The sequence below is a fragment of the Nycticebus coucang genome, chromosome 9 (genome assembly GCF_027406575.1).
Source record: "Nycticebus coucang isolate mNycCou1 chromosome 9, mNycCou1.pri, whole genome shotgun sequence".
In the NCBI taxonomy this organism is placed as follows: Eukaryota; Metazoa; Chordata; class Mammalia; order Primates; family Lorisidae; genus Nycticebus; species Nycticebus coucang.
The window spans coordinates 95,717,925-95,738,499 of record NC_069788.1 but is presented as its reverse complement, the minus strand read 5'-3'; the positions used below and the strand labels follow the sequence as shown (position 1 = coordinate 95,738,499).

Below are 20,575 nucleotides of genomic sequence, written 5' to 3'. Positions count from 1 at the left end.
GGGGTGAGAGGATTATTTGAGGCCAGGAGTTCAAAATCAGTCTGGGCAACAGTCTCTATAAAACATAATTTTAAAACATGAACCAAGCATGGTGGCATACACCTGTAGTCCTAGTCGCTACCAAGGAGGCTGAGGCAGGAAGATCATTGAGCCCAGGAGTTTAGGGTTTTAGTGAGCTATAATCATGCTATTGTCTCCAGCCTGGGTGACACAGTAAGGCCCTGTCTCAAAAAAAAAAAAAAAAGGCCCTAAGACTGATAATTTTAGTATTCTTCTAAATTTTCTCTGGCAATTTTAGGGTATACTATATCTCACTCAAAATATTTGGTTTCAGAAAATTTTATTAATTTTATTAGCATCCACTGTACATTATCTTTGTTAGTAGTACTTTTTAAGAAGGTAACAATTTTGGCTCGGTGCCTGTGGCTCTAGCGACTAAGGCGCCAGCTACATACACCTGAACTGGCGGGTTCGAATCCAGCCCAGGCCTGCCAAACAACAATGACGGCTGCAACCAAAAAAAATAGCCGGGTGTTGTGGCAGGCACCTGTAATCCCAGCTACTTGGGAGGCAGAGGCAGTAGAATCACTTGAGCCCAGGAGTTGGAGGTTGCTGTGAGCTGTGATGCCACAGCACTCTACCCAGGGTGACAGCTTGAGGCTCTGCCTCAAAAAAAAAAAAAAAAAGATAATTTTTAGTTTTAAAGGAAAAACAGAAATGTAGATGAGATAATAAGATTACAGATACTGTGCTATAGAGTGGTGTTTTGTTTTGTTTTGTTTTCCTTTTTTGGAGACATTCTCACTTTGTGGCCCTTAGAGTGCTGTAGCATCACAGCTCACAGCAACCTCACACTCTTGGGCTCAAATAATCCTCTTGCCCCAGCCTCCCAAGTAGCTGGACTATAGGTGCCTGCCACAATGCCTGGCTATTTTTAGAGAGGGGGTCTTGCTCTAGCTTAGGCTGGTCTTTAACTCCTGAGCTCAGGTAATCCACCCTCCTTGGTCTCCAGAGTACTAGGATTATAGGCATGAGCCACTGCACCCACCCGGCCTTACAGAATATTTTTAAGGACCAAAAGAAAAGCATATTTTTCCTACCATTATTAAAACAGCCCACTGAAACGGTTTAGTAGGCTACTAGAGAGTAGGATATGCAGGAGTAGATGACATGGGAAATACAAGTGTTGAGTAATATGTAAATATAGCCCTTTTATGGCTTTTCTCTCAGAAGAACTGAAAATGTATTTCAGTTCATTATCTGCTAAACGAATTGCTGTCTTACGAAAAAGCATGTCCATGGACATTCTTCCTTTATGTGAAAGGCAGAAGGTTCTGTACTCATGCTTAACATACGTGGGCTCTTTTCAGCCCTATAACGATGTGTTTCTTAGTCACTTGTCACATTTCAACACACATGTGACTATGTAGATAGCAAATACAAGTATCTGGTTACTGCTGGAAGATTTCAAAATTACTCAGAAAAAGGCCTCTCAAATTTTGAGGTTTTGTATAAAATTATCTAACAAGTGCGCCTCGAGCAATAGCAAACTATAGAGTTTGTCTTTAGCATCCTCTCATCCTTTTCTAGTGCAAAAATATGGATTTTGCCCTTCTGTATCCAACGTGGATAAAGAAGAACAGGTAGTCAAAATGCATCTTGCTTCAATGGTAAAGATTTCTGCCATAGCCCCTGTCACACAGCAAATATTTATACAGACACATAGTCATCAGGAAAATCAATGCTTAATTTGTAGGGCAACCATATAGTCACACCTCAGAAAAAGTATCACCCAGTTGTTGGAGTTTAGGTTTATCTCTAAAGTGGAAAACAACTGGAAGGTGATTTAAGACCAGAAAGGAGAATCCAGAGAAGGCATAAGACAGACAATGAAGGAGAAGTGTATAAGGAGGAAAGTCAGCGAGGGTGATCCGTGTAGCCTAGAAGTTAACCAGAATACCTCACTGCAAACCTCAGGCCGATCACAAACATTCAGTGAGGCTGAAAAGAAGAGGACTCACGGCCTTTCCTTGCCACCAGTCACTATAAGTCCATCTCGCAGGGTGGTATACATGGCAAACACAGGCCCATTGTGAGCTCTGGCCACGATTCTACACAGTATGTGATCTTTCCACACACAGACATCACCACTGATGGTACCTGTAAACGTCAAGTTATTCTGAAAAGGAGTGGGGAAAGGGGGAGACAAACTCATCAAAAGTTCAAATAGACGTCAGACAGATGTAATTTTTTCTATGTAACTATAATGCTGACTCCTTCCTGGGTACAAAGAACATGCAGGGGATGGTGGGAGATGCACTAGACTCAACAGTCAAGAAACCTGAACTTGAGGCTTAGCTTTCTCAGGGCCTTTTCCTTTTTCCGGTCTGTTGGTTATTAGCTGGAATAACCTTGGACAATTCTTTCCTTCCAATTCTAAAATACTATTAATTCTAGTTTATACTGTTTCTCTGGATTGCTTTTCTCTGCATGCTCAATAAGTAATTTAAAAGTCATTAGTAACTGAGAATAAAAAATACAAATAGGAAGTGAAGATAGCTTTTTATTAGGTAAAGTACTTTGTCATACAAAATAAAACTATTATCTGTGGGAAAGTAGTTTTGCAGATTTCACTGACTCGATACAGGTCTAGAAGCATGATTAATGCATACCTATCTGCACTTAGATGTAAATGCTTCAGGGACAGAAACCGCTATTTCACTTCCCCTGGCTCTTTTAATAGTCCTTAACATCGATGATGCTCAAAAAAGCTTAAACACAACATAAAGCTACCTTGTTACATAAGAAAACATTCTCATTGAGTATACTGTGTTTCACACATAAAGAGCCAACTGTTTATTTTATATTGAGAATAGGCAACTGACTACATAAAGTTAATCTATATGACCAAACTAAACGTCAGAAGCACGTGTATGAATGTGTGGGGTTTTCTTCTGGAAATGTACTACTGGTTTAAGAATAGCCAAAGCATTCAACTGAAGTTTGACATGGCATTACCAACATTTTCAATGATCTTTATCTCGAAAACATAAATGAAATTAAAGGTTTTAGAATTATAAATTTCCTTCTGCAAATATTGCATACACATATAAATGCTTTAACAAGTACATCCACTTAATTTTTTGATGCACCAAAGGATTTATAAAGCTAGCCAAACAGAATATAAAAGGACAAAGCTGTGGATTGTGAGCCACAGGCCCAGGTGGGGTGCACTAAAGTGAGGGGAATAGAGAGCTCTTGAACAATCTTCTTTTATGTGTATCAAGATCAGGAACTGTGCCTTCTGCTGATGTCTCTCTACCTCCTTCTTCTGAATTAGAGACACTGGCTTAGAACACTTCCAGCTAGGTGATAAGCAGTGAGTTAAAATGGTAAAAACCAAAGGAAATCCCACCATTAAAATGGTTTATGTATCTAAGAAAATTTAAAGTCATTGAAGTCACACCACCACATGCATTTTAAGAGACATACTGCACCAAAGGCAACAGCAAGCATAGTCTGCATCCGGGCATCTTGCAGTGTGCTCAGGAGCCCTTTTTTGCTAAGAAGAGCCCTTCCTGCTAGGGTCCAGAACTTCACATGTTTTACTCCCACCGAGACAAACTGGGTATCTGAATCTGGCCGGAATTCTGCCACAAAAATACGTTGGTTATGACCAGCTCTGCTGGCAATTTTGGCACCTGATGAAGATAAAACAAAATTATCTAGGTTATTATAGGAACCAAGCTAATCAACAATTAGGATAAAACAATTATGTAAGATATATAATTTAAAAAACAAATGCTTATAAAAATAGAGGACCTGTTACCTAACAATCATAAGATGTACAATTACTTGTGCAGTGAGTGCTTTTCACATATCTTTGCAAGTCATGTATGTATTTACAGAGACCTTCATTGCCATTGAAGGGCCACTGTAGATTTTGGGGACCATGTCTTATTTTCATAAAGCTGACTACAACTTTAAACTCCTGGGCTGCAGCGATGCACCTGCCTCAGCCTCCCGAGCAGCTGGAAATACAGGCATGTATCAGCACACCCAGCTAATTTTTAAAAATGTTTTATAGAGATAAGGTCTCACTTATGTTGCCCCAGTTGGCACTGAACTTTTGGCCTCAAGCAGTCCTCCCAACTCAGCTTTCCAAAGTGCTGAGGTTTATAGCACCTGGCAACTTCTTTTTATATAACTTAAAAGCAAATGTATTAGGTAATATGACCTGGTTGCTCTTTCATTATCATTTAAAATATACTTGATTTTCATTCTCTAGTGAGACCCTCCATAACCAATCAAATCATTAATAATTAGCAAAGACATTCCTACTAAAAGGAAATAACAGCACATGATTAGACTACTATGTACTAATAACAGTTTCATTAATTTCATCTGTTTTGTGAGCTTACAGTTTCACTGGGCTTTTAGAATGGAACATACCTGTAATACCAACTGTGTACTGTGTATTATGTAAGGCTATAGTAAAATTCATTATTACCCTAGTATTCTTTTTTTGAAAACTCACATACATACAAAAATCCTACCTTCCTGCCATCTCCAAATGGTTATAGTATGTTCTGGGTCTAGTCCCACAGACAGCAATAGTTTGCCAGTAGCACTGAAGCTGACTGAACACACTCCCTTTGAATGGTAGCATCTTAGTATAGATAAAGTCTGCTTATTCATTGCATCCCAGATGTGGATAGAAGGAGCTGTAGCTAAATAAAAATAAAATCCAAAAGTTGTAATATACTTGTTACAAATGTTTTCATTTTTAAAGCTGATGCATATTCCTCTCTGACACATGGAAAATATGTACCACAGAAGAATTATACTTAACAGATAGCTCAAAACTTAGACTACATTTTAAAATGGAGAGGAGGAGGAAGGAGAAGGAAAAGAAAGAAAAAAATATAGAATACTTCAGGCTACATTCCAAATTGCACAATTGGAAAAATAGCATTTGACAAGCAAATCAGGCAATAACAATTTAAACAACTCCTCCATAATAATATTTTATATAATTATTAGGGGAACTGCATAAATATTACAGGTACATATGAAATAAAAGTATACATTCAGTAGTGATGTTATCTGAAGGAAAAACGAAAAGCAAATTGAGAAAGGCAATAGATAGATCTCAAAGGAAATTTTCAACCATACAGGAAAGTTCATGTCACCTTAAAAGACTTTTTTTTTTTTTTTTTTTTTTTTTCACAAAACAGGACTTCATGAGAAAGATAAAACTGCTTATTTTTTTTAAAAAAGTATTATTACTCATCTTGTGTAGCTTATTACTACTGCTTAAAAATTTCTCTGGGCCAGGTGTGGTGGCTCACACCTGTAATCCTAGCACTCTGGGAGGCCGAGGTGGGTGATTGCTTGAGCTCAGGAGTTCCAGACCAACTTGATCAAGAGTGATAGCTTGTCTCTACTAAAAATAGAAAAACTAGCTGGGCAGGGCACTGTGGTGGGCGCCTGTAGTCCCAACTTCTTGGGAGGTTGAGACAAGAAGACAGCTTAAGCCCAAAATTATGAAGTTGGCGGGGATGTGGTGGCTCACATCTGTAATCCTAGCATCTGGATACCAAGGCAGGTAGACTGTTTGAAGTCAGGAGTTGGAGACCAGCCTGAGCAAGAGCAAGACGCCATCTCTACAAAATAGAAAATCTAGCCAGCCATTGTGGTGGGTGTCTGGGGAGGGTGAGGCAGGAGGATTTCTTGAGCCCAAGAGTTTAAGGTTGCTGTGAGCTATGATGACACCAGGATACTCTACCCAGGGTGAACCAAGTGAGAGTCTGTCTCAAAAAAAAAAAAAAATTATGTTTACAAAATATGTTTTATTTTTTGTGCTCAGGCAGCACAGATATAGGTCTTATTCCTCCTCTGGGAAGCCATCAGGTATTGAGTGTCTGTCGTGGCAGGCATACTACTGGATACATCTCATATTTTCTAATCCCTACCTTCTAGGCAGATAGGTCCCCTCCTGCCCAAACTCAGGTTCACAGAAGTTAAGTGACTTGCCCTAATGCAGATCAGAGGTGGCAGAGCAGCACAGGTGTGCTGTGGTCAGTATCCAGGTTCCATTCTCAACCTTGCCACCACATCTAGCTCTCTCTGGAAATCAATCCCAACAACTTTTCACAAAATTATTTTATTTACCTATTTATTTTTGTACTGCATAATATTCATATTTGATTTATTGTGATTATTTAACAATTTATTGAAAAAAAGGCCAATGTTTTTGTTTTTTTATTAAAGTACATTCCACAGCACAAAGCTGCCATGAATAATGTCTATACAATTTAATAGTTTCAATAGCTCTTCAGACACAAATTTCAAACAGATAACTGGCAAACATAATTAATTACAAGTTAGAATTACACTATCCCAGTGGCATAAAATATTAATATAAACAGTAATTTATAGTTGCTCAACTGTGGTTAGCAAAATAAAATCTAGAGTATGGCTAGTAATTACTATTATAATCGCAGAAAGTCAGAATTCCTTGGGTGCCAAAGTCCTCTGCAAGCACTTAGTAGGCACAATTCAAAGGTGATATATGTATTCAAAGGCCATGCTCTCCCAAGGAACAAGAGGCACTTCTATATTAAACATGCAGAAAGAACATCAAAAAAAATCCCCTTCCTAACCAGTTTGATATGGATGCTGTAAGATGAAGAGTGGTCAAAGTTAAATCACTTTCACAACAACTGTCAAGCTCATAACATCTACCTTATGAATGGAGGTTTATTTTTTCCACTTTGAAACTTAGCCTCTCAAAAACAGAAGTTAATTTAGTAATGTGGGAGGGAAGACTATTTTTTTAAAGAAAAGAAAAACTAGAAAACAAAGATAACTCAGCAAACTATCACACACACCCACACTGACCTCACACCATTCTCAAGGCACAGGACAAATCAGAGTGCAGGAACTTCCCCTTTAGTAGCAGAGGAAGAGGTTTAGTGTACAGGAGGTTGTTTATAAAGGGCCAATAAATGTTACTGACATTCCTTCATCTTTGGAAACAACGTCAAGGGGCAAATCAAAACCTAAGATTGAACAAGGGAAAAGAAGTGCCAACCAGATACCAATATCCTTTCCGTGAATGGTCAGTGTGACAATGCCCCACACTCTGGGGCTGCAGAGTACTTGGCAACTCTGAGGACCTGCCAGAGCCACCACACTGGATGACACCAGAGATGACTGGGGTGGGAGTCATGAGTTTGGTGCTTTGTATCACTCAGGAGGGCCTTCACCTCGATGTGGGCCTCTGTACCAGCCTGACCTGTTCTGCAGACTCCAACATACAAGCAGGTCCTGAGAACACTCTGGCAAAGCCAAGATGCATGAATTCTAGAGCCAAGAAACCCAGTCAATGGGGCCTTCCTTCTTGTTCTTCCCTTGCCAGGGCTACAATTACACAGAATGATTTTTTTCTTTTGAGACAAGAGTCTCACTCTGTTGCCCAGGTTAGAGTGCCATAGCCTCAGCCTCACTCATAGCAACCTCAGACACCTGTGTTCAAATGATCCTCCTGTCTCAGTCTCCAGAGTAGCTGGAGGACTACAGGGACTTGCTACAATGCCCAGGTAATTTTTCTATTTTTTTTAGTAGAGATGAAGTCTCAATCTTGCTCAGGTTGGTCTCAAAGTCCTGAGCTTAAGCGATCTTCCTGTCTTGGCCACCCAGAATGCTAGGGTTATAGGTGTGAGCCACCAAGCCCAGCCCAGAATACTGATTTTTGACAGTGAAGCCAAATGAATACTATGGGAGTATACACTCGTGCTCAGGAGTACTTAGTAGGAAAACAACAGCAACAAAAAAATTTTAAGGTACTTCTCTATTATACATACAGTATAACAAATCAAACATTTTATGTTAAGCTTTAGGAACTGCATTTTAATACAAGATTCCCATTATAATCACACACACCACATGCACACAAGGATTAATGACAATATAAAACACCGTATAAATTCTCCAAGAGGGTTCTAGGTGATCCACATCAACCCTGGTTTATGGTTCTTGAGCCCAGCGCATGGCTAAGTGTGAACACGCCCTGCATTAGCATCTCAGGCACAGGGGACCCTGACTTCAGCAACCTGAGGCTAAGCTGTTATGTACATTATATTTACATGTGGATACAGTATTTTAAATTAGGAGGCAAGCATGTATATACTGTTACTATGAAAAACATCAGGAGATGGTTGCAGGACAAAGAATAGTAAATAAAAAAAAGCTATACTGCCCATAGGGAGATGATATGACTGGCTTATAATTCTTTAAGCTAAAAGAAATTGGTATACAAAGAAAGCATAATAAAGAAAATTACTAAAGCAATCCAGAGAGATTTTTTCATTGTCCAGTATGTTCTAATATAGTAAGTCAGAATTAATCATGACTTGGGATGGCCAAAAGGAGAATCTAACTTTTTTTTTTTTTTTTTGCAGTTTTTGGCCGGGGCTGGGTTTGAACCCACCACCTCTGGCATATGGGGCCAGCGCCCTACTCCTTTGAGCCACAGGTGCTGCCCAAGAATCTAACTTTTGACAAGGAAAATCTATATATATGACACACCTCTTGGGTACGGGACACAGCTACAAGAGGGATTCTACCTAACAAATGCAAACACTGCAGCCTAGTTGTATCCTCACATTAACCTGAAATAAAATTTAAAAAAATCATTAATGAATCAAACAATAAAAAATAAATAAAAATTTCATTTCTGAATGTCTACCCTGGACATTCTGGTAAGTGGCATCTAAAATTTCATGAAGAAGAATGCCGTTTCTTTTTTTTTTTTTTTTTTTGTAGAGCCAGAGTCTCACTTTATCACCCTCAGTAGAGTGCTGTAGCATCACAGCTCAGGGCAACCTCCAACTCCTGGGCTTAGGCGATTCTCTTGCCTCAGCCTCCTGAGTAGCTGGGACTACAGGCGCCTGCCACAACGCCGGGCTATTTTGTTGTTGTTGTTTGGTGGGGGCTGGGTTTGAACCCACCACCCTTGGTAAATGGGGCCAGTGCCCTATTCACTGAGCCACAGGCACCGCCCTAGGCAATTCTCTTGACTCAGCTTCCTGAGCAGCTGGGACTAAAGGTGCCCACCACAACGCCCACCATTTTTGGTGCAGTTTGGCCAGGGCTGGGCTCGAACCCACCACCCTCAGTATATGGGGCCAGCTCCCTACTCACTGAGCCACAAGCACCTCTTCTTTCTTTCTTTCTTTCTTCCTTTTTTTGAGACAAGAGTCCTACTCTGCCCCTCTGGGTAGAGTGCTATACCATCACAGCTCACAACAACCTCAAGCTCCTGGGCTCAAGTGATTCTCTTGCCTCAGCCTCTCAAGTAGCTGGGACTATAGGTGCCCACCACAACACCCTGCTATTTTTAGTAGAGACAGGCTGGTCTCCTGAGCTCAAGCGAGCCACCCATCTTGGCCTCCCAGAGTGCTAGGATTACAGGTGAGGTATAAGCCACTGCACCCAGCAGAATGCTGTTTCTTTTTTTTGTGTGTGGAGACAGAGTCTCACTTTACTGCCCTCGATAGAGTGCCATAACATCACAGGACTCACAGCAACCTCCAGCTCTTGGGCTTAAGCGATTCTCGTGTCAGCCTCCAGAGCAGCTGAGACTACAGGCGCCCACCACAACACCCGGCTACTTTTTTGTTGTTGTTGTAGTTTGGCTGGGGCTGGGTTTGAACCTGCCATCCTCGGTATATGGGGCCGGCACCCTACTCACTGAGCCACAGGCACCGCCCCAGAATGCTGTTTCTTAAAAGTGCAAAGCAAAATAAATTTGAGGCCAAGTCTTCCCTTGTGGATTTACAGACCATATGCTCCTTTTGTATGAACAATTTACATTTGAAGAATAGATTATTTTTCACTGATGAGGAGAAGAAATTGGCTCCTGTTGTACTTGAAGTCAGTGAAGCTAAAGTATCCTTCTCAAAGTAGAACTAGAATCGGGGGTGGAAAGTATTGGTACTTGAACAGTTAGGCTCCTTTTCATCTACCTAGAGTCTAGAACCAATTCCAGCTTCATAATTCATCTGTGAATGAATTCCCTTAGGCATTTGGTAGCCATGTTGCCATAGAGGAGTTCAAGATTATAACACCCTGAAATGGGTCAAAGCAGGACTATATCTGGAGATGTTAAGTGTATGTTCTAGAGAGAGAACAAGTCTCATTCTGGGCACTAGGAGGTACATTTAAGAAATCCCAAATCAAAATAGCACCATCGTGGGAGCTAATGATGATGTGAAATTCACCAACTGTAGCCAAAACACAGGTCCTACATGTTCCACAAATATGCACAGACATAGTGTGTTTCTGGGGCTTGAGGGTCAAGAGCAGCTTGCAAGCCCCAAATTTTATTTTCCCAACATAGGCTCCACTAACAGTCCTCTTATTATCAAACCAGATGCACTGGAGCAATTTTTCATGTCTCTCTAGTACTCTTAAGCAGACACCACATTTGACATCCCAGAGACAGCCACTAACACCCAGCTAATCCCTATATTCATGACAGGGCAATGCCTTGCTTATGCCCACTGAAAAGTACCAATAAATTCACCAGTATTTGTGCTCCAGACTTTGATGATACTGCCACCAGAGGGAGATGAGATGTACTTATCATCAAAGTACCCTACATTGACAGCAGTATGGTGGCCAATCAAGGACCCCGCATAAAGTGGTATCAGTGGCAGAAGCCATGTCCCACACAGCAATGGATGGTCCTTGGAACAGGTCACCATCCGTCCACTTCTGAAAGCGTTAAGTGCAGTACAGCTTCCTTGTGGTGGATCAAAGTGGTAAGAACTTCACCCATGTTCACATCCCAGACTCTCACTGTAGACTCTGAAGAACCAGTTACAATGACAGGTTCATCATACTGGAGACAGCACAGATCCTGTTAACACTTTCAAACATTCCAGGCTGATTTTATCCCAAATCTTAATAGAATTATCTCACAGGTCACCGATTATTTTTTCATCATCACACTGGAGTATAAACAGTAGACCTTTACCATTTTCAGAGTGGCACTGAAAGTGCCTCTGCAAATTGTGTCATCCACACTGCCACTTAGATTCTATAGTCTCTATAATCTGGATTATATTTGGGTATAATTGACCTATAAAATTAATTGGGAGGTCCATCTGTGGGTCTGTTTCTCTCTCTTCTTTCTGAAAATCCCCTCCATAGAGGATCAGTGTGTACCATTCATTCCTCATGAAATCACTTACTGCCACTCTTTACATAACAATTCTGCTGCACACACAGACCTGGCATCCTGGCAGAAGAGAATGTTTTCTGCTATAATCTAAGCCTTGCTCTGGTGAAGCAGTAATAAAGTCGCACTGCAACATGGGCTTCCGTAAGAGTTAGTATGTCCATGCTCACTGACACATCATGAAATAAGATGTTCCACAAATTCCATGATCCTGAGTCAGACCACTGGTAAAAGTATTAAATACATGAATCTTTTACTTTTTGATAGTTTTCTTCTGATGTCCTCTTTCTGGAGATGATCATAGATAATATTCCATTGCTTATCTGTCAAAGAGTATTTTTCTTTGGGAACTCATCTTTATTTTAATCTTTCATAACTGAAAAACTTATGAGCTCAATGGTCTTGTCCTCAACCACTGAGTTGGGCTTCCTGGTGACCCACTTCACTCTCCCTGTGCAGCAGCAAATGGCCTGGGCGTGGACAGAGGCAGCTATCACTATGGTACCCACTCTAGCTCCCTGTTCTCACCGAAAACTGCATCTTCACAAGCATTTTAGGCTCAGTTTCCTGTACAGATAATCAATATCGCTCCCTTTTACATTACAAATTGGATCTCATAAAAATCAAAGTTTTAAAGGATATTCTTTCGACATCCCCTAGTTTACCATTGATACAGTGTAATAAAAACTGAATTTTAAAACAAAATTTGAACATGGCTATTAGGTGTGCCAATTGTATCTTGCCCTTCAGTCTTTGTAGTAATCAACTCTTTGCAGCATACCCAGCACCCACTACATCCTTTCTTCTTAACAAAGTTCCAGTTTTATTCAGGAATCTACTCCTACCTGAAGCGCAAGTGCTTCAAGGGAAACAAAGTGAAGGCTCAACTGGTAAGTTTGAGTCCATTGTCATAATCACGCCTATCCCAGCTCCTCTCCTTCTAAGGCCCAACCTCAGTGTGATTTATAGTATAATAGTTTAGTAACCCAGATAAGCCAATCAGCACATGGCACTTCCCTGGTTTCTTCTTAGCATATGGTTTCCTTCATGCCCTAAAATGACCCAATCAGACTAAAAAGGACTTTTAGGTCATGGTTATGAAAAGTTTTGAAAACTTTTTTCCTTCTTCCTCACTGGATAACAATAAAGAAGCGTGTAACCTCAACTGCTACTGTAGCAATTTTTATGAACATAGCTGCAACCAGCCTTATAGGTGAACCTAACACCTAGGATGGCAGAGTGGAAGAGACACAAAGCACCTGGGTTCCGGATGGCCTGGTGGAGCTCAAGAGGTCACCTCCCTCTTCACTGCTGAATGCTAACGGGTGTCTCTCTTTCCTGTTGTGTAAGGCACACAGAGGATCACTGACTTCATTAGAGACAAAAGATGTTCCCTGGTGTCCACTGAAAACACATCTAACGTACTCAGTGGTAATTATACTGTATCTTTTCTAATGTATGTATTTATTCTCCCACATTCCAAAGTGACAATTTAAAAATTTCTCTCTCTTTAAACCAATACCCACTTCCCTACCACCTTGCTTTCAGCTGACGTAGGAAAACTGAAGTCATGAGACGGGAGCTCAGCCATCCCTAAATCTGCCAGTCTTCTTGTATTTGTACCTAAACAGACATCGCTTCTATCTGTGGATAATTTCTTCTTGCCCAACTGATTTCTCCCAAAGTATCCTCTCATCTCAGTTAGCTAACTGGTCAAGGAAAAAATTAACAATTGGCCTTGGTTTTGTCTTTGTAACACCCCCATATCCAATTTATCAGAAAGGATTACTAGGTTTACTTTCAAAATATATGTCATATTTGTCTAGTTCTCTCCACTCTCACTCCTAGCACCCTTATTTAACTGCCTTTTGTTTGGAATACTAATTTTCCAACTTCGTCTCTTGACCCTCTACATTTTTAACAGTGTAGTGGGAATGGCTTTCTCAAAGTATAAATTAGACCACATCACTCTCTTGTTTAAAATTCTCCAATGACAAATACTTAGCATGAATCCAAACTCCTCTGCATGAGCTACAACACCCTGCACGGACTGACCACAACCCCTCTCTAAATTCATCTCAGACGCCTTACTCCAGTCCTGCTTACCTTCCAGTTTCTTGATCCAGCCTTAAAACTTGTGTGGGAAAGAATTAATATAAGTAGGCCTGAGGTTACCACCATTAGAAAGGCCTGCTTGCTGGGCTAGCTCTTGGCCCATGTATAAGAATGTTACTTTTAAAGTGTTCCCTATGTAGAGCGCTGTGGCATCATAGCTCACAGTGACCTCAAACTACTGGGCTCAAGCAGTCCTCTTGTCTCAGCCTCCCAAGTAGCTAGGACTACAGGCACCTGCCACGACACTCAGGTGTTTTTAGAGGCGGGGTCTCCCTCTTACTTAGGTTGGTCTCAAACTCCTAAACTCAAGCAATCCATTAGCCTCAGCCTCCCAGAGTGCTAGGATTACAGGTGAAGTTTTTCTGTTTTTAGTAGAGGTAGGGTCTCATTCTTGTTCAGACTGGTCTCAAACTCCTGAGCTTAAGCAATCTACCCACCTCAGCCTACCAGAGAGCTAGCATTATAGGTGTGAGCCACCATGCCCGGCCCTGTAGCCTCATTTTCATTTTTTATTTTTGTTAAGTGATTTTGCTGTGATAAGATAACTCGGTTTATTTTCTCATTTTTCTCAATGTTGCTTTCCTATGAGTTAGGAATATTGTGATGAAGCTATGTGTGAAAATGTTAATGTATTTTATATTCTTTTAGCACAGCTAGTGTCACTGCATTATAAACACAACACTTCTGTGTTATGAGATAACACAATTATCTCCATGCGTCACTGTGTCTTAAAAATTCTGACATTCAAGGACTGTTTTTGTTCCCCCTCCCTTATTTTAATAATTTGGGGATTAAAAAACAAAATAAAATGTTGTGAGATAGTAATATACAGAGTGCTCAACTGTGTCACTGGAACTTGTGTGTGCCAAGCAGCAGTGCAAAGCAACAATAGTATCACATACGGTCTCTGTGGTTACCACATAACTCTGCAACAAAGGCCGCTGTAGAAAGTATGAAACTGAATGAACATGGCTGTTTTGTCAACAAACCTTTATTTATGGATACAGAAATTTGGATATTATATAGTTTTTGTGTATCCTAAATGTTATTCTTTTGATTTTTTCCAACTGTTTAAATTGTAAAAACTATCTACAGCTCATGAGCCATATAAAAACAAGTGGTGGGCCACTACAGTTTGCCAACCCCTACTCTTAAATTTAACCATGACAGCAAGGACTTTTTCTGTTGAGTTGGATGAATTTGTACTTAAATAGTCAAATCAGAAATCAAGCTTTGCTATGGAAGAGGGGAGGGAAATAGGTACATTGCTGGAGAATATTTTATTATGATCAATCTGCAAATTCTTATTATATTACATAAAAAGCCTACTTATTGACAGACAGGTAGTATGAGGAAGAAAATTTAAAAAAAGAAAAAAATTTGAAAGAAAAAAAGCCCAATTATTATAGTATCAACAAACAATGGATACACATTAACTTAAAAGCTTTTTAGGCCTGGCATGGTGGCTCAGGCCTGTAATCCTAGCACTCTGAGAGGCCAAGGCATTTGAGCTCAGGAGTTTGAGACCAGCCTGAGCAAAAGCGAGACACTGTCTCCACTGAACAAAATAGAAAAACTAGTCAGGCACAGTGGCCCACGCCTACAGTTCCAGCTACTCGGGAGGCTCAAGTCCAAGAGTTTGAGGTTGCTATGAGCTGTGATGCCACACACTCTAGCCAGGGTGACAGAGTAAGACTTTGTCTCAAAAAAAAAAAAAAAAAAAAAAAAGCTTTTTAAATTCACAAAGCCAGGATTAAAAATCAATAATAAAAAGTTATTTTTAAATCTTTTAATGATGTCTTTAGCTAATATGTACAATAGATGAAATTGTGTATAAAAGATTTTTTAAATGTCATTCTTTGGCAACAAAATTTACTGATTTATATTTATGATTAAGTTTAAACCCACCTCCATTTTCACCAGCTACATGCCACTGGCAAGTTATTAACTACCATGAATTTAAAAATATATATTAAAAAATATATATATATATTTATAGGCTGAGTTCAATATCATAACATTAAAATGTTGCATTCTACATTTTAAAAAACCTATAGGCTTCTTTATAGATATTTAAGTTCAAGTATCTTAATATTTTACAAAACTTTAGGCTATCATTACCAAACAATAAAACTAAAACAGAAAGTATTTAATTTTTCTTACCTGACATGTCTGCTGAATCACCTACAAAGGAAAAATATCCATAAATAACATAAATACTAACAGTAAAATGTGTAAAAGTTCAATTATCATCAAATAATAATTTAAAAGATAAAGTGCCATATACAAAATCAGTTTTATTACATTTAATTGTGTGTCCACATACTTGTTTCGATTATACATACCTATTCTATGTATGACCCTTTGGTCTTTCTTTTTTTTTTTTTTTTTTTGTAGAGACAGAGTCTCACTGTACCGCCCTCGGGTAGAGTGCCGTGGCGTCACACGGCTCCCAGCAACCTCTAACTCAGGCTTACGCGATTCTCTTGCCTCAGCCTCCCAAGCAGCTGGGACTACAGGTGCCCGCCACAATGCCGGGCTATTTTTTGTTGTTGTTGTTGCAGTTTGGCCGGGGCTGGGTTTGAACCCACCACCCTCGGCATATGGGGCCGGCACTCACTGAGCCACAGGCGCTGCCTGGTCTTTCTTTATATATAACTTTTTCTTTTTATTTAATGAGTTACATAAAATTTTAATTATAACAACTTTAAAAATAATAGTGATATAATTTAAATTGATATGATCCTTATTTTTGTTTATAAAATGCATTGCTAATAAGCCCTTTGGAGTTTTCATGCACCTCTTATCTCCAGGAAGGAATTAGATATAAACCTTCTGAGAGACATGATGGCCAAAGGTAACTCAAGAAAGAAAAAATGTTCTTTCTTTTAACTAAAACTTTTCCATATGAGTAGAAGTTTGCCAAAAAAAGAAAATATGAAAGCCTATGCTCATTATATTTGTGGTGGAAATACCTATTAACCGAACTCTTAAAAGTGACAGTCTTTAGAGCAAGGAGTAAAATTTACAAATTTTAAAATGACAAAGTGACCATTTTTACTTTCGTAGAACCTTATGTCCATATGAAATAATGATTTCAAGGATATATTGTTAACAAAGGCCCAGACTGCCTTGACCTAGCAAATGAGGAAAAAGAGTAAATAATGTACTCCAAAGGGCTTATTATCTGCTGAGTAGACCACATGGAAAATGCTGTTTTTAGTTCTGAGCACACACTAATAACAACAAAATGGTGAGAATCCTTGACACTATGCCACGTGGAGAATGGTTGAAAGACAGGGAGCGTGTGGTTTGGAGATCAGGCGTGTCTCTTAATAGCTACAGGGTCTGGTAGAAGAGTACAAAGAAGGCTTAAACGCCATTGGTCTAAATATTTTAAAGTTGACAATCAAGATAAAAATTGTCAAGTGCAGTATGCCCCTCTAATAATGTGGAAAGCCTGGTATAAATTTAAAACTCCTTGGAGAGCAAACAACCTGTCCCATACTCTTCCCACCCCCAGCTCCATCCCACACCACAAAGAGTCATGGAAACGCCTGTGTGATGCTACAGACTGAATGTTTGTGTCCTGTCCAATTTTATACATTCATACCCTAATCCCCAGTGTGATGGTTCTAGGAGGTGGGCCTTTGGGAGGTCATTAGGTCATGAGGGTAGAGCCCTAATAGTGAGATTAGTGTCCTCACAAGAAAAAGGAAAAAGAATATTTTTCTCTGCAAACCCTGGAGAAGACCCTCACTACAACCCAGCCATGCCAGCATCGTGACCTTGGGACTTCCAGTCTCCAGAACTGTGAGAAATAAAGTTCTGCTGAATAAGCCACCCAGTCTATGGTATTTGTTACAGGCAACTCAAAGTGAGTAAGGCATGTGGTTACCCCAACTTGTACATCAAAACTCCATCCATTGAACAGCTACCCCTTGGCCATCCCTCAAAGGTACACTGATTGGTTATACAGGCTACCATTCAGAGTATGGAACTCAGAGAAAAAAGTTCACTCAGTTCCAGAAGTAGGTTCAGGACCATTTGGTAGAGAATTCTGGAATTTCAGATACCTAAAGCATGGTCCAGTAGAGGGGTAGGCTCCCTGATGGAAAGGAATTTCCATGCTTTCATGTACACTTTGTCCTATGGAACACAGGTAGAGGATATCCATACTGGGCCTTCTTGAGGGAGAATAGCTCAGAGGTAGAGCTTTTGACTGCAAATTGGGCCTTCTAAAAAAGAACTAGATAAAACACAGACTATCAGAGCTGTTTCCAAAACTGGAAGACAACATCATAGGAATGAGTGATTAGATGTTCTAAGTTCTCCGAAAATTAGAACCAATGAGTAGCAATCACAGACAGACATATTTCTGTACTATGTGAAGAACCACTTTATAACTGAGCCTTGTAGGGAGAGGTTAGATTACTTCATTAGGCATTAAGAGGTGGTGAGGTGCAAGCATATAATGATGGACAGGATAAAATAATACACGTGGGCCTTGAGATTCCATGATTCTAGCCACAAAAAAAGATAAATTTGGATGTAACTGGCTAAAATACCCCAACATAAAATACTTTAATTCCTCTATGATCTGTATTATTTTTTAACACAAATAACAATAAACTTTTTTTTTAACAATAAACTTTTTAAAACAGTGTTTTGTGCTGTTGAACATAACAACCAACACAATTCTCTTTATGTTCAGAGGGGAAAAAAAAAGTCCCTCCTCATTCTTTGATTCTCCCTTGAATCTATCTTAATTAGTCATCAGTAAAGCATTTTATTATCATTTTCTGGAAGGGTATACTGATATGTATTATAAATAAAGCTGCTTAACAGAGGGAGAGAAGGCTCGGTGCCTGTGGCTCTAGTGGCTAAGGTGCCATGCTGCCATGGCACTCTACCCAGGGCAACAGCTTGAGGCTCTGTCTCAAAAAAAAAAAAACAAAAACAAAAAACAGAGGGAGAGGAAACAAGAGGAGAAGAAGCAAAGTTGGGAAATGAAAAGAACCATACCTTCTAGAATTCTATTTGCAGAATGCAAATTCCATTAATACAGAAATTTTGTTAGCCGCTTATATCCCCAGCAACTAGAATAATTTCTTACAAATTGCAGATGTTCAGGAAGTTTGTTGAATAAATGAATTTACTCAATAAAAATTAACTGAACAAAAACTATGTGCCAAGATGCACTGAGCTACATGATCTCTCATTCCTCAAGGAGACGGGCCTTCATTCCTTGTACGAGTGAAAGTAGTACTTTGCTTTCAATAAACTTAAGGCAACCAGGGACAGTGTTTACATATAAAGATTGGAATATTTTCTATATAATGGGTGAAGAAATAATCTATTAACTTTTTTTTTAAAGATTTTTTTTTAATTAATTAAATTTTTTTTTGTTGCAGTTTTGGCCAGGGTCGGGTTCGAACCTGCCACCCTTGGTATATGGGACTGGTGCCCTACTCCCTACTCCCTAAGCCACAGGCACCACCCTTAACTTCTAAGAGGAAAGGCTAGGCACAGTGTCTCATGCCTATAATCCTAGCACTTGGGAGGTCGAGGCAGATGGACTCCCTGAGCTCATGGTTTAGAGACCAGTCTGAGGAAGAGCGAGACCCCCATCTCAAAAAATAGCCGGCGTTGTGGAGGCGCCTGTAGTCCCAGCTACTCAGGAGACTGAGACAAGAGAATCACTTGAACCCAACCAAGAGTTTGAGATTGCTGTGAGCTATTATGCCCTCTACCAACAGTGACAAAGTAAAACACTGTCTCAAAAAAAAAAAAAAAAAAACTTTTAAGAGGAAAAAGCTGCACAGAAAAGAAAAATACAGGGGTCTATGTGGCATAGCTGTAGAATCAGGCTCCCAGAGAATGAGTTCCCAACTGATCAGTTTAGTACTTACATGAGAAATGAAGATATTAAAAGCACAAACAGTCAAGAAAAAGAGATAACTGAAAAGCTAGCTTAGCAATCAAAGCCCACTGAGATAACCAACCCACTAATTTTAATAACTTTTCCAAACTATACCAGAGCTGTGAAGATCTGACGAGCAGATCTATTATGCTGCATTCACAGTGGTCATGGTTGGCAGATTTCTCCTAGATAACCCTGCTATCCTCTCAACAAGTGTGTTTTATGAAGTTAGGGCCTTTGATTTTCCACAGAGATAAAAGACAACAGGCGCATTTCAAAGCAGCTGGTGAAACTAAATCAACATCAAAGAAAAGAAAAAGGCAGAAGAGATTCACCACCATGAACATACTTGGGTTTTCCCTTCTTTGTAGCCTGACCTCTACTGAAGCAGGTTCTGCCCTCCCTGTCTAGTTACTACTACTACTGTGTGGCTCCCCTTATTCACCATTTTCTCTTCAAATCTTTTTCTGCTTTAGATGCTATTGAATTAAACCTTTTTGGTGACCAGAATTCCTGGTAAAGGATCCAACTATTTCAACCATCATACAAGTTAATTTCAAATCCAAATCATCTGAACTGATTCAGATAATCAAAGTGAGTGACATAAAGATACTTGGAAGAAATAATATGGTATAATTGGGTGTGTGCTTTGTATAAATACAGAGTTTGAACAATCCATGCATATATACATACATATATATATATATTTTTTTTTTTTTTTGGAGAATGAGTCTTACTTTGTCACCCTCGATAGAGTACCATGGCATCAGCTCACAGCAGCCTCAAACTCTTGGACTCAAGCCATCCTCTTGCCTCAGCCTCCCAAGTAGCTGGGACCACAGGCTTCCACTACAACGCCTGGCTATTTTTAGAGACAGGGTGTTACTCTTGCTCAGGCTGCATGCCTATCCTAGGATATTGAATTTATTTGAACAAAACAAATGCATCAAATTGTTTCTTTTTAAAATATAGAAACATACCTACTTGGCCAGTTGCCACTATGTTGATAAACTTGGGGTGCTGATTCACAGTGAGGCACAGAATATCATCATTATGTTCCTGATAAAAACTCTGAGAACCTACAAAAAGAATTTGAGAATTAAGTTTAAAACTTAAGACATAATAGACAAATGCATTTATCCAGAGCTACAAAATACTCTTACTTGCTTAGTCATTACATATTTTTTGAGCATTAACTATGTGTATATGATCATAAGGATAGAAAAATGATTCAGAAGTCTTTAAAGGGACGGAGCTCTGAAAGGAATAAACCATACAATACCAAATGT

General features: G+C 39.5%; 1 protein-coding gene and 1 pseudogene across 9 annotated transcripts in view; both read right to left on the bottom strand.

Moving 5' to 3' along the window:
- The window catches only part of EML5 (EMAP like 5), a 177,946-nt gene that overhangs the window by 10,646 nt on the left and 146,725 nt on the right, over window positions 1-20,575 (bottom strand). For 5 of the 9 annotated variants that reach the window (XR_008382276.1, XM_053600971.1, XM_053600972.1 and 2 more), the window contains 5 exons: window positions 20,267-20,365; window positions 15,527-15,547; window positions 4,557-4,730; window positions 3,493-3,701; window positions 2,022-2,179 (listed from right to left, as the gene is read on the bottom strand). Coding sequence is in view for 7 of the 9 variants with exons in the window: in XM_053600971.1 (XP_053456946.1) it covers window positions 2,022-2,179; window positions 3,493-3,701; window positions 4,557-4,730; window positions 15,527-15,547; window positions 20,267-20,365 (661 nt within the window). In the remaining 2 variants the exon portion in view is untranslated. Of the gene's footprint in view, window positions 1-2,021; window positions 2,180-3,469; window positions 3,702-4,556; window positions 4,731-15,526; window positions 15,548-20,266; window positions 20,366-20,575 lie in introns of those variants that run through there. The other 4 variants (XM_053600973.1, XR_008382277.1, XM_053600976.1 and 1 more) reach the window with 4 other exon arrangements.
- On the bottom strand, window positions 8,966-11,637 carry LOC128593187 (F-box/WD repeat-containing protein 11-like; annotated as a pseudogene).